Here is a 14575-nt window from a genome sequence, read left to right on the forward strand (position 1 = left end):
CTTTTTATCGTTTCTTTCCGTCAACAAAATCGTCTCTCCCTATATTTTCAGAAATCTATTAAAATATTTTTATATTTTCTCATATCTATTAAAACATTCTTATCTTTTTTTTGTCAACGAAATAGTTTATATCTTTTCTCACATCTATTAAAACGTCCTTATCGTTTCTTTCCATCAATAAAATAGTCCATCCTCCTCCTCCTCCTCCTCCTCAAAAAAGAAGAAGGTGATGATGATGAAGGAGAAGAAGAAAAAGATTCAGAAGAAGAAAAAGAAGAAGAAGCAGAAGCAGAAGAATTGATGATGAAGGAGGAAGAATTGATGATGAAGGAGGAAGAATTGATGAAGAAGAAAAAGGAGGAGGAGAGGAGGAGAAAAAGAAAGGCGTAATTTGATCTTTTACTATATTTTTAACGGCAAAAATAGACAGAAAGATTATTTCGTTAACGGAAATAAAAGATAAGAACGTTTTAATAGGTTTCTAAAAATATAGAGACTGACTTGTTAATAATGACAATACCCAGAGACTAAATTATAAATCTCCCTAAATAAAATTATTATTCATAATTTCATCCATTACATTTTTTTTTTCTATCTCTCCATTTATGTCTTTCTCACTTGAGACATACAAGATAGAAAGATAATATTAATGAAATAAAATTATAAATAATTAAAACTGAAAAAAAATAATTATAAATATTTATTTTAAATTTATTGTGATTATAGTTAATTTTTAACTTAATTTGACTGCTTTGAAAAAAAATAATTAATTTTAAATTAATATAATATATATTTATATTCACTCAATATAATTTTAATTAACCACACAATAAATATATCAATAGAAAAATTTTTCGAAATCATCTCCCCTTATATTTTCAAAAATCTATTAAAACGTTCTTATCTTTTCTCATATCTATTAAAACGTCCCTATCATTTTTTTTTGTCAACTAAATAGTCCCTATCTTTTCTCACATATATTAAAACGTTCTTATCGTTTCTTTCCGTCAACAAAATAGTCCCTATCTTTTCTCACATCTATTAAAACGTTCTTATCGTTTCTTTTCGTCAACAAAATAGTCCCTCCTCCTCCTCCTCCTCCTCAAAAAAGAAAAAGATGAGGATGATGAAGGAGAAGAAGAAGAAGAATCAGAAGAAGAAGAAGAAAAAGCAGAAGCAGAAGCAGAAGAAGGAGAAAGCATTGATGAAGAAGAAAAAGGAGGAGGAGAGGAGGAGGAAAAGAAAGGTGTAATTTGGCCTTTTCCTATATTTTTAACGACAAAAATAAACAGAAAAACTATTTCGTTGACGAAAAGAAAATATAAAAACATTTTAATAGGTTTCTAAAAATAGATTTCTAAAAAAAGATAAAATCGTATCTCTATTCCCTTTTGTTGGCACTATTTGTTTTAGGACAATATCGCTTAACCCTAGCATTAGTGACTGATGCAGCCGAAAACAGATGTACTTCCCTTTTGTAGTGGTAAGCCTCCATCACCTATATCACCTAAATCCAGTGATGTACGTAGTTACTTTGATTCAAGCTATGTTTTCACTTTGATTTGAGAGTTTTTGAACTGTTTAGTCATGTGTTTTCTCCTCAACTTTTCCTATAGCCTCTTTAAATTAGAGCTATAAGAGAAACCTTCTATCTATCGGCTTTTGTCATTTTTATAGATCAAATTTTTTAAGATAAAAAATAACTTTATATGAATTATTTTCTAAATCAAAGTGGATCCCTGAATTATTTTTTAAGACAAACATTATATGAATTATTTTTATAGATCAAATTATTTTCTATATTTTTGGATCCCAGAATTTTAATGGGTTTGTTTTTATTTTTTAAACTCTAAATCTGACATTGAACATTGTATTGATCATGCTCTTAATGAATATCCATTATTTTTTCAATATATATATAGGGATGTAGATAGATACCCGTGAAAATTGCACTATCCAAATCTAATTTATTTTAGTAATATTTAAATATATTCTAATTTTAATTAAAAATTAATATAAATTATCTGAATTCATTCCAAACTCGATTATTATTATTAGAATGAAATTTTTTTTTTTTTGAAAATTATTAGAATGAAATTTAAACTTATTTAATCTCATATATTTTAATTAATAATTTATATAAAAATATTTTTTATTTAAAAAATTTAATACTTTTAAAACACATTTAAATTTTAATTTTAAATTAAGATATATAAAAAATTTATAAATATTATTATAAAATATATATTTATATTAAATTAATTATTTATATAAATTAAATTTAAACTCATTCAATTATAATTAATTAAATTTATCCTATTAAAATTTAGTAGAATGATGTTTTTAAATTACCGGATCCGTAATTACCGGATCCGTTTCCATAAAGTAGCGGAAAAAATAAAGTAGTAATAAATAACACATTTACCAACGGAGCAGAGATGTGTTGTCTTGTGGTGTCTAGACCCAATAGGGACCAAGATGCCTTTTGAAATTGATCCATCAGTTTTTTTTAAAAAATTTTTTTTATTATTTTTTAGAGGAAATTGATTCATTAGTTTTAGTTTGAGTCAATGGGTTTTCAGAGTTCTTCTGACTTTGGTTGATTTAATTGCAGCTTTTTCAGTCTTTGGGGTGCGAAACTCATACTATGGATAATGTCAACAGGCTTCTTCACTTTACCTCTCATCTCCATTGCCTCTTATCATCCTCCCCCCTCTCTCTCTCTCTCTCTCTTCTTAATTTCAACTATTTTTTCTTCTTTAAATTGATTAATTATTAATTTAAAATACAACATAAACTCTATTTTTAATTCATAATTAATTAATTAATTAATTAATTAATTAATTAATTAATTAATTAGAGAAGGGAATAAAGTAAATTGTGAATAAGAAAGCTTGATGCTCATAATTGGCTTTAATTTCCACTATGTACATGCATGCATAGTGATATATATAAAATCTTTGCAAAGTCTACTTAATTAAAGCAACAAATAAGTATAAAAACCTAAAATATCTTTATTTTCACATGCCTAACTTATTGCATCTTTTCACATCAAAATGTGCAAAGGAATATTTTCCATTTATAATTAGTATTAAAAAACAAAGTAATTTGACACTCAAATTTAGCGTAATGATAAGTGCATTTGAGTAAATTAGAGATATTTTAAATTTTACTCTTTCAAATTCTAAATTTTCATTTAGAAAAAATAATAAAGCAATTCAATTTAAAATTTTAAAAATATTTTAATATATTAATGAATTTTTTACTGTATTATAAAAATTAAATAGTAAATTTTTAATTTTTATAAGAAAAATATGATAATCAAATATAAAAAATATATGGGTAGACTCAAAATTGAGATGTATCTACTTTTTATAGCTTGGTGAATATTGGGGGATGAAGATTACTCTAGAAGGTGGAAAGAATAGACGATGAGAATTGCAAAAAGCTAAAGTAGAAATAAATAGCAGATGCACATGTGGCAAGAAGAATCTGCTCACCATGTACAGTATTTGCAACAGAAGACGTATACCAGTTTGGATAAGCCCGTACCCACTCTTTGCAAAAACTCCCCCATTATAAATCCCCATGCAATTTACAACCCAAACCACCACTTCTGCTTCTTCTTCTCCGTTGTCTTCTTCTCACCACCACCACCCATGGAGGCTGCTGATCCTAGGAAAGAACACAAACTCACTTCTGATCACTCTCTTCCTCCTCCTCCTCCTCCACCACCACCCTCTTCAACCTCTATAAGAAAGATTGTAGCAGTGGCCTCTATAGCTGCTGGTATCCAGTTTGGCTGGGCCTTGCAGCTCTCTCTTTTAACCCCTTATGTTCAGCTTCTTGGTATCCCTCACACTTGGGCTGCTTTCATTTGGCTCTGTGGACCCATTTCTGGAATGCTTGTCCAGCCTGTTGTCGGCTACCACAGCGATCGTTGCACCTCCCGGTTTGGCCGCCGTCGTCCTTTTATTGCTGCTGGGGCTGCCTTCGTTGCTGTGGCTGTTTTCCTTATTGGTTTTGCTGCTGACATTGGCCAACTCTCTGGCGACCCTGTTGCTAAAAGCCCTAAACCACGAGCTATTGCTGTGTTTGTGGTCGGGTTCTGGATTCTTGACGTTGCTAATAACATGCTCCAGGGACCCTGCCGTGCCCTCCTCGCTGATCTTTCTGGTGCCAATCAGAAGAAGACACGTACAGCTAATGCACTCTTCTCCTTCTTCATGGCCGTCGGGAACGTTCTTGGCTACGCGGCGGGATCCTACACCCATTTATACAAAATCTTTCCATTCACAAAGACTAAAGCTTGCGACGTTTATTGTGCAAATCTGAAATCTTGTTTCTTTATCTCAATTGTCTTGCTTCTAACACTCACTGTATTAGCTCTCACTTACGTTCGCGAAAAGCAATGGTCTGCGGAACAGGGAAACACCACTGCCGGTGACGATGAGGATGAAGACGGGAAGTCGGAGTCTTCTCCGATGCCGTTCTTCGGTGAGATATTTGCTGCTTTAAAGAACCTTCAAAGGCCCATGTGGATCCTTCTTCTGGTAACGTGCCTGAACTGGATTGCATGGTTTCCATTTTTGTTGTTCGATACTGATTGGATGGGAAGGGAGGTCTACGGCGGAGATTCAAGCGGAACAGCCTATCAGTTAAAGCTGTACGACCGTGGTGTGCGCGCCGGTGCACTGGGTCTGATGCTTAACTCTGTGGTTTTGGGCTTCACCTCCCTCGGTGTGGAGGCGCTGGCGCGTGGGGTCGGAGGAGTGAAGAGACTGTGGGGTATAGTGAATTTCGTACTTGCATTTTGTTTGTGCATGACCATCCTGATCACAAAATTAGCTGAATCCCACAGAAGATTCACCACCGTAGCAGGCGGCGCCACCATTCCCTTGCCGCCACCCGGAGGCATCAAGGCCGGTGCATTGGCTCTCTTTGCGGTCATGGGTGTACCTCAAGCTGTAAGTTCTTGCATACCTTTTCCCTGAATTTCTTTGTTATTTTTGTTTTTTTTTTTTCTTTTCAAGTCTCCTAATTGTCATTTTACAGTCAACAAGTCAACACCCATCAATATTTTTTTTACAAAAATACATAATCAATTATATTATAAAAATTATTATTTAATATTTAACTAAAACTAATTAATCATATTTTAAAAAATATGTTATTTAATTTTTTATGTTTTTTTTTTTCTAATTTTTAATATTTCCTGAATTCATTTTTTATATTAGGTTTGAGATTATAACAGCCATCCAACAATTTTCTTTAAAAAAAAAAATTAAAATTGCAGAAATCATAGTATGACATAAAGAAAAAAACATGTCAGAATTATTTAAATCTTGAACTCTAATTGGAGGCTATTCTGACTTCTCAAGTCTTTATTTGCTTTAACTTTAAGAAACAGACACACAACAATTGTTGTCTTTATGGGCCATGACAATAGCTTGCTTAAATTTGATTATCTAATGAAAGACTTTCCCCTTTTTTACATAAAAGAAATTTAATATTTACCCCAATTTTTTTTTATAAAATTAATTAGCCATTCCTCTTTATTTTTAATTTATATCTGTAATTTTAAAAAATTATTATAAAATTAATTTAATTAACTACAAGGATTAATTTTGTAAATTGTGCAGATAACTTACAGCATTCCTTTTGCAATGGCATCAATATTTTGTAACACTGCTGGTGCTGGTCAAGGTAATTCCTATATATTTTCAAATTAAGTTAAATATTTATATTTTTTTTGGTAAATAATTATTTTTCTGACCCATCTTTTTTTTTTCAGGACTTTCTTTGGGAGTTCTAAATCTTTCAATAGTTATACCACAGGTATGAGTTTTTATTTCTTTTATTTATTATTTAAATACCCATTTGTGTTTTCTAAGAAGATTTGGCAATTTTAACTTATTAAAAAGAAAAAGCAATTATTTCATAACTCTAAGGAACAAAATAGCTAGATGAAAAAGATTAGTCTGCAAAAGTTGAGAGCTATCTCCATCTCTGGTGTAATGATTAATAGGAATATTTTCAAGGACAAGAGCATATGGACATTTTAGCATGGCCTAAAATTCCTTTCCTTTTGCACCGACCATATTGTGTTGGCTTTGTCAATAATTGACACACAAAAAATTCCCAACAACATTTTTAGAAAAAGCACAGATTTTCAATCTATTTTGTTCTCTTGTATCTGTCCAGTCTGCCTAACAAAAGAAGAAAAAAAAAATCTAAGTAATTGATTTAATATTGCAGATGGTGGTGTCAGTAGCAAGTGGACCATGGGATGCATTATTTGGAGGAGGTAATCTACCAGCTTTCGTAGTGGGAGCGGTAGCAGCCGCAGCCAGTGGAATATTTGCACTCACCTTACTTCCATCTCCTCAAGCTGATATCCCCTCAGCCAAAGCTTCGATGCCTGCCGCCTTCCATTGATTTTGATCACCTCCGTTAATTAGAAGGATGCATGTGATCAGATGGATGTGTTAGGAGCTTTTTCTTTGTTAATCTCTGAAAGTAGCAGCTTCTTTCTTCTTCCTTCTTTTTCTTTTCTGATGTATGTAATGTAACAAAGGCCAAAACAATGGCTATGTCTTGTGATGGTTCGTGTTGTACCAGTGATTGTCAATGGCCAACAAGGGTCATTTTGATGATATAAATATTTGTACAACATCCATTTAAGAACAAAGATACATATACTAAGAATAAACCCAGAAATCTCCTTGAAAAATTAATCTAATAGAAAAAACTTATAACAGAAGTTCTAGATTAGGCACTCTCATGGGTATCGCTTCCATTGCCATTACTTTTAGAACAGCCTCTACTGTTGCTGCCATTGCTCACCGGCATCAATCCCAGCAACAAGAAAAGAATAATAAAGAGCTCTAACAGAAGTGCAGCTGCGAAGATGATGGAGACCGAAAGTGATGGTGAGGCAAAGTCGGTCTCTTGGAGATTTTCTCGAAGTTGAATGGAGGTTTGCAGATGGAGCTTTTTACTTGATTCTGCAGCAGAACTTGAAGATGCACGACTTTTTTCTCCTTCTCTAAGAGCCCAGTTGAGCCCATCATGTCCATAAAATAAGGCACATAGTATTTTCGGCCCAAATATTTTACAGTTAATTACTGATAATCCAAAAGTAGAAGCAAATTTATTATAAATATTTATTATTTACTAATTGTTAAATTAGAAGGAAAATAAAATATTTTTTATGCTTATTAACATTCAAATAAGTAAATAATTTTCTTGTTTGCTAATTATACAGTGATGTAAAATTTATATGTCCACAAACATTATATAAAACCAAAAAAATAAAGGATATGATAAAGTCTAATGCCACAATTACAATTTTAAATTTTACAAACGGATTTTAATACATTGCTAATTAGTTTATCTTAATTCTAAAAATTCATTGGTAATTATATTATTAATGAATTGCTAATAAATTTTAAAATATTTGAAAATTAGTAATGCAATTGAAAAAGAGGTGAGAAGGAGTTGAAAATCATCCGTCTTAATGTTCATTATAAATCACTAAAAAATACAAATGTAAGTAAAATTGTTCGAGTATAAGAACTCTGTGTACACTTTACTTTTATAGTATAAGAAAATAGGTCGGTGATTTTCTTCAAAATCTGACTAATGCTATTTATTGAATAATAAATCCTGTAATTATAGATGCAATTTAAAGGTAATTTATATATCATGGAAGGGTCAATCAGACACAAATAGCAAATATTCTAATATTTTAAATCTTTACCATCACAACGGTCGAATCTTTTTTTTAAAGTGAAATTTATATGATCGAGTGTCATAGATTATTAAAATTATATCATGTGACTTCGTCGTATGATGACCAACACATGACATCATAAATTATTAAGATTATATCATGTGACTTCATCATATGATGATCGACGCATGACATTTAACTCAATATTGAGTGACTATATATAATATATTTTAAGTGAATATTGTATAATATCAATTTATATTTTTTTTCCTTTTCTCATATAGTTTTTTTATTTTCTCTTATTTTATTTTTTATCATTTTCTTTCATTTTATTTTTCCTCTCTCATTTTTTTTATGTTATTTTCTTATATATATTTTTATTTTATCATTTCATCATCTTTATTTTTCACTCAATATAATGTATTTATAATAATTAGTAGATATAAAACAAAAAATACTGATAAAATAAAATAAGTTTAATTCTTACTAAATTAATCTAAATATAGTAACAAAATTTATTATCTTAATTGTTTTTAAAATTTTACAAACGGATTATTATTATTTTTAATTTTTATCAATTTACAACCAGATTTTCTATTAATAATTTATTCATAAATTATAAATAAATTGAAATCTATTAATAAAAAATTATATATGAGTTTTATAATAATAAAGCGCAATCCATTTATACTTTATTGGTAACTGTGTTACAAATGATTTTTTTTTATTAGATTATAAATAAAAAAATCTTTTATAATTTGAAAAAAAAATTATAGTGTAAAAAAAGTTAAATATTAAAATTTTAAAAATATTAATTTTATTAAATATTAAGAGATATTTTATGAATTTTTTAGAAGTAAAATAAAATTAAATAGATTATAATAATTTATTAATAATATTATAATATAAAAAATAAATAATAATTTTAAAATAATTAATAAAATTATGAATCGATGAAAATATTTAATAAAAATTTAAATTTATATTAAAAATAATGGTATATTTAAAAGTGAGTTGTATTCGGTTTAAATTAAAAAAATTAAATTAATTTAAAAATTTGATTCGGTTTTTTATTTATTTCGATTTGATTCGATTTTTAATTTTAAGAATTTTGATTATTTCAATTGGATTCGATTTTGATAAAAAAAATTAAAAAAACTGAATCGAACTAAACGGATTAGTGATAATAGTATATTATTTTCAATAATATAGAGAGATTAGATATATTAAAGTTAAAATATTATAATTAAAATTTAAAATACTAAAAATAAATTATAAAAAATAAAAAATTTATTAAAAATTCAAACTGATAAATTGAATCAAACTGAATTAGACCGATTCGATTTGATTTAATTTTTGATTAAAATCAATTCGATTTAATTTAATTTTTGATTAAAATCGATTCGGTTTGATTTTTATAAATATTAAAATTTTAATTTTTAATTTATTTGATTCAGTTTGATTTTAAATCGAATCGACCGAAACTAAATATAATTTGTGATTTTCACATGGAAAATGATAAGCAATTGATGATTTACTTATTTAAAATATGGAAAATTGTAACCTTAATTTTAATGATAAATTTCTAAACTTGTGTGACATAGGTCTGTTTTTTCTTTTTTGATATAAAATTAGAGTAGTTTTCTAAAAAAAATGGAAAAATAAAATTATTTCATCTGTACATGTGCAGTTTTTTAAAAGTAAAAGTTTTTTTAATAAAAAAAGAAAAAATGTTTAAATTTTTTAATATCTTTTAGTTGATTTAACGATACTATTCCATTAAAAAAATTTAGTAATTATTATTAAAAAATATTTATTTATCATTATATTATTATAAAATAAATAGTTAAAAAGAGTAAATAAAATAGTTAAGTTTTTAAATATATTTTTAATTATAAATGTTATAATTTTTATTAAAAATATTTATTTATCATTTTATAATTAAAATTAGTAATTAATATTAAAAAATTTATTTATTATATTATATTAAAATAAATAGTTAAATAAAATAATTAATTTTTTAGATATATTTTTTAATTATAAATGTTATACTTTTTATTAATTTAAATTATAAAAATATATTTTTTAATTATTAACTGTGGATTGCATTTTTCACATTCTTTTTTATTTTGTTTTATACAAAAGGCATAATATATGTTTAATTTATAAAAACAAGTCTTATCGCTCTAAACTTTAAGCACGTCTTTAAGACACCTAATTATTTATAAATGAAATTACATTAATTTTACTCTCCCAATAAACAACCAATGTCAATTTTATATAGAATTTTTAAGTTAATTATACATTGGGAAGGTATTTGTAATACCCGGCTAGATTCCGGTATCGGAATTCCTACCGTCCGGTGGAATCTCGGATGTCGGAAACCTTTAGAAGGGTAAAACCATGTTCTCATAAAATGTTTTAATGTATTTTATGGTTTTAAGTAAGAAAGGAAATGAATTTTATATGAAAATAGCCTTGGAGGAAGACCCAGGTTCGGCCGCCGAACATGCATGCATTTCGGGAGTGCTTTAGGCCCCTGAAGGCATAAGTGAGGGAAGTCCAGGTTCGGCCGCCGAACATGGCATGCATGCAGAGGCACGTTAGGCCCCTAAAAGTGGCCTGGCCAGCCACCTATAAAGGGGTCCCCATGTCCGAACGGGTGAGCTTTTTCTCTCCATTTTCGGCCAAGGTGAGTTCTCCGCCGTCCCTCATCGATTTTGAGCTTCTTCCTTCGAATCTTCATGATTTTCTTATGAGTTTTCACTTGGTTTGAAGATATTTGAGCAAAAGAGCAAGTTTTGAAACTTGGAGACCAAAGAGTTGATTTCTCCCCATCTCCAAGCTAGGATCGTCTTTCCTCTCGATCTTCAAGAGGTAAGGTTAGATCCGACCTTCCTTATATGTTTTAAACAAGTTTTATGAAGATCTATGGGGTAGAAATGCATGGTTAGGTTTATGTTGAGTTTTTGGTTTATGTTGTGTTTATGCACAATGTGAGTTGTTTGATGTGTTTTGGTTGGGGTTTAAGTTAGTTTGAGACCCCTATGTGCTTGTTGGCTTGAGTTTGCATGTTGTAGACTAGGTAAATGCATGTTGAATGAGTTGGGAGGCTTTTGTGCATGTTGGAGCTGAGTTTCTGCCCCTTTGGGAGAACTCAGGTTTGGCAGCCGAAGGCTCTTTCGGCCGCCGAACCTGCCTGTGGAGGCCAACTTTTGGCTGCCGAACCCTGCCCCCAAAAGTGGACTTTCGGCTCTGGAAGGGAGTTTCGGCCGCCGAAGGTGCCACCGAACATACATGAGTTTCGTCTCTGGAGAGAACCTTCGGCCGCCGAAAGTGCCGCCGAAGGTGCATGACTTTCGGCTCTGAAGGGACTTTCGGCCGCCGAACCTGCCGCCGAAAGTGCCCTGTTCAGCTTTCATTTGCATGATTTATGTGATTGTTTTAAGGTGTTTTAGGGGGTTTTCGGGGAGTATTTTAGAGTCATATTCTAGTATGTTAGGTCCCTCATTTAAGTCCACCTGTGTAGGTTCGGACCCGAGGAACCGAGGCCCCCAGTAGTGAGTCAGCTGCTTCAGAGTCTTGTCAGAGCTAGCCAAAGGTGAGTAGAATGACTCTTTATGTTTAAGCAAATAATGAAGGTTTTAGCATGATTCATGCATCATAATTGCCATGTTATATAATAGGTTGTTTGCACTAGAATTTACGAATATGTTGTATTGCATATGATTATGTTGGTGCGGATAGATATTGGATGGTCCATAGCCCTCGATCTATGATGTGATGATATGATATGTACGGTACGGAATGAAAGACCAGTGGGACCCATTCTACGTTCGCTGGCACTATATAAGAGAAAGACCAGGACTCATTCTATGTTCTGGCACTTTGGAATGTTATGTTCAAGTGAAAGACCAGGACCCATTTGTAATACCCGGCTAGACTCCGGTATCGGAATTCCTACCGTCCGGTGGAATCTCGGATGTCGGAAGCCTCTAGTAGGGTAGAAACATGTTTTCATAAAATGTTTTAATTGTTTTTGATGGTTTTAAGTAAAGAGGAAATGAGTTTTTGAATAAAAACACCCTTGGAGGAAACTCAGGTTCGGCCGCCGAAACTCAAAGTTCGGCCGCCGAACATGCATGCACTTCGGGAGTGCTTTAGGCCCCCGAAGGCATAAGTGAGGAAAGCCCAAGTTCGGCCGCCGAACCTCAAGTTCGGCCGCCGAACATGGCATGCATGCGGAGGCACTTTCGGCCCCCGAACGTGGCCTGGCCAGCCACTATAAAAGGGTCCCTTAGCCGAAAACGGGCGAGCTTTTTCCCCATTTTCGGCCAAGGTGAGCCCTTCCGCCATTCTTCACCATCCTTGAGTTCTTTCCTTCAAATCTTTCAAGATTTTCACAAGTTTTTACGTTGTTTTGAAGATTTTCGAGTTTAAAGCAAGTTTTGGAGCTTTGAGGTTCAAGAACTCAAAATCTCCCACCTCCGAGTTTAGGACGTCTCTCTCTCGATCTTCAAGAGGTAAAAGCCGATCTTAAGCTCATTTCATGTTTAAAGTAAGTTTTATGCAAGATCTATGGGGTAGAATGCATGTTTAGCTCATAGTTAGGTTTTTGAGTTAATGTTATGTTTTTTAGCATGTATGTTGGATTTGAGTTGTTGTTGTGTGTTGTAGTTGGGGTTTAAGTTAGTTTGAAGCCCCTAGGAGCCAATGTATGTATATTTGCATGATTTGGATGAGTTATATGCATGATTGGAAGTTTTGGGAGGCAAATGTGCTTGAGGAGCCAAGTTTCTGCCCTTTGGCAGAAACCAGGTTCGGCAGCCGAAGGAACTTTCGGCCGCCGAACATGGCTGGGGAGGCAGGCCTTTCGGCTGCCGAAGTTGCCCCCGAAAAGAGACTTTCGTCTCTGTCTGGGACTTTCGGCCGCCGAAGGTGCCGCCGAACCTGCCTGGGTTTCGGCTCTGGAGGGACTTTCGGCCGCCGAAGGTGCCGCCGAACCTATCCTGTTCTGCCTTCCTTTGCATGTTTTTGCATGATTGTTTTGAGGTGTTTTAGGGGGTTTTTGGGGGATATTTTTAGAGTTATGTTCTAGTTGTTTGGTCCCTCATTTGAGTCCACCTGTGTAGGTTCGGACCCGAGGAACCGAGGACCCCAGCAGTGAGTTAGCTGCATCAGTCTTTATCAGAGCTAGCCAGAGGTGAGTAGAATAAACCTTTATGTTTTTAAAGCAAATGAATTATAAAGTTGAGCATGTTCATGCATCATGAATGCCATGTGATGAATTAGGTTGTTTGCATTAGAATTCATGAATATGTTGCATTGCATTTATGATGTTGATGTGGATTGGTCATTGAATGATCCTTTAGTCCTCATATGGTATGATGATGCTACGGCATGAGATGGTATGGAAGTCCAGGTTGTACCCATTCTACGTCCCTGGCACATTGGTATGTTATGATATGTTATGTTAAGAGAAAGACCGGTTGTACCCATTCTACGTCCCGGCACTTTGGAATGTAGAGGACTATTGGTGACAATACCATCCGAGATGTGATTAGTTGTGATGTGTTGCATTACATAATGGCATGAGATTTAAATGTTGTTTTCTATTATTCTGCTCACTGGGCTCTAGTAGCTCACCCCTTTTCCCTAATCCCCCAGGATTGCAGGTACGGGCTAGACAGAGAAGTCAAGAAGAGTAAAGTCTTATGTTTGTAATAGTTAGAAAGTGGACATGATAAATTGTAAGATAATGTAAAGCTGAATAATTATGTTATGTATAATGATATTGAGGATTAGAAGTTGTGCTTGACCCTATGGATGTTGTTATCCCTTTTAAATACATGATCTTAGATGTTTTATGATATAGATGGTAGCCAACTCAACACATGTATATCGCCCATTGGGGCATCGATGAGATCCCACAGAGGGGTCAAGTTTATGAGTAAGATTATGTTTTAGTGCATGCACAGGTTGAGTTTGGTGTATGATAGAATGAATGAAAGAAAAGTTTTAATTTTTATGTATGTTGTTGATCATGTATGGAATTGAACAGGTTTACAGGTTTCATGTCAGGCTTGCTACAGGTCCCGGCGGCCTTAAGCCGATCTGGATCCTAGCGCCGGTAGCGGTCCGATTTTCGGGTCGTTACACCATTCTACGTTCTGGCACGATTGGATATGTAGAGGGCTATTGGTGACAAGTCCATCCTTGATATGATATGTTTGTGTTGTGATGCATCTCATGATAGCATGAACTTTTAATGTAATGTTTTATTATTCTGCTCACTGGGCTCTAGTAGCTCACTCCATTTCCCTAATCCCCCAGGTTTGCAGGTACAGGGTAGACCAGAAGGTCAGCAGAAGTAATGTCATGTTTTATGTAATAGATAGATGTGGACATGAATATGATGTAATGTAAAGAATTGAATAGTTATGTAATGTAATAGTGTTGTTGAGGAAAGAATTGTGCTAGACCCCAGTATGTTGTTAATCCCCTTGAGCACATGGTTTTAATGATGTTTTATGTAGACCAAACTTAATGCATGTTATTTTACCCCAGTGGAGCATTGTTGAGGACTCCAGCGAGGGGTCAATGATTATGTTTATGTATAGTGCATGCACATGTTGAGTTTGGTGAATGAATGAAAAGAAAAGTTTAAAATTTTATGTATGTGTTGATCATGTTTGGGATTAAACAGGTATACATGATGTATGTTTGGCTTGCTACGGGTCCCGGCAGCCTTAAGCCGATCTGGATCCTAGCGTCGGTAGCGGTCCGGATTTTCGGGTCGTTACAGTATTCTTTGAACCTATAAAATATAAGACGAGTTTT

At 32.6% G+C, this 14575-nt stretch overlaps 1 protein-coding gene across 1 annotated transcript; it reads left to right on the plus strand.

The window, feature by feature from the left end:
* The first annotated feature begins 3422 nt into the window (after positions 1-3422).
* Positions 3423-6656, plus strand: LOC110606654 (sucrose transport protein SUC2). Its single transcript, XM_021745566.2, has 4 exons — positions 3423-4967; positions 5643-5706; positions 5795-5838; positions 6259-6656. The coding sequence occupies exons 1-4, from the start codon at positions 3471-3473 to the stop codon at positions 6436-6438; spliced, it is 1785 nt and encodes a 594-aa protein (XP_021601258.1). The 5' UTR covers positions 3423-3470; the 3' UTR covers positions 6439-6656.
* Positions 6657-14575: the final 7919 nt, after the last annotated feature.

The sequence above is a fragment of the Manihot esculenta genome, chromosome 18, assembly GCF_001659605.2.
Source record: "Manihot esculenta cultivar AM560-2 chromosome 18, M.esculenta_v8, whole genome shotgun sequence".
NCBI classification, from domain to species: domain Eukaryota; kingdom Viridiplantae; phylum Streptophyta; class Magnoliopsida; order Malpighiales; family Euphorbiaceae; genus Manihot; species Manihot esculenta.

Coding starts and splice junctions, on each gene's coding strand:
- LOC110606654 (XM_021745566.2), top strand. CDS start 3,471: ATGCACATGTGGCAAGAAGAATCTGCTCACCATGTACAGTATTTGCAA. Junction 5,707..5,794: donor CACTGCTGGTGCTGGTCAAG/GTAATTCCTATA, acceptor TTTTTTTTTCAG/GACTTTCTTTGGGAGTTCTA. Junction 5,839..6,258: donor TTTCAATAGTTATACCACAG/GTATGAGTTTTT, acceptor TTAATATTGCAG/ATGGTGGTGTCAGTAGCAAG.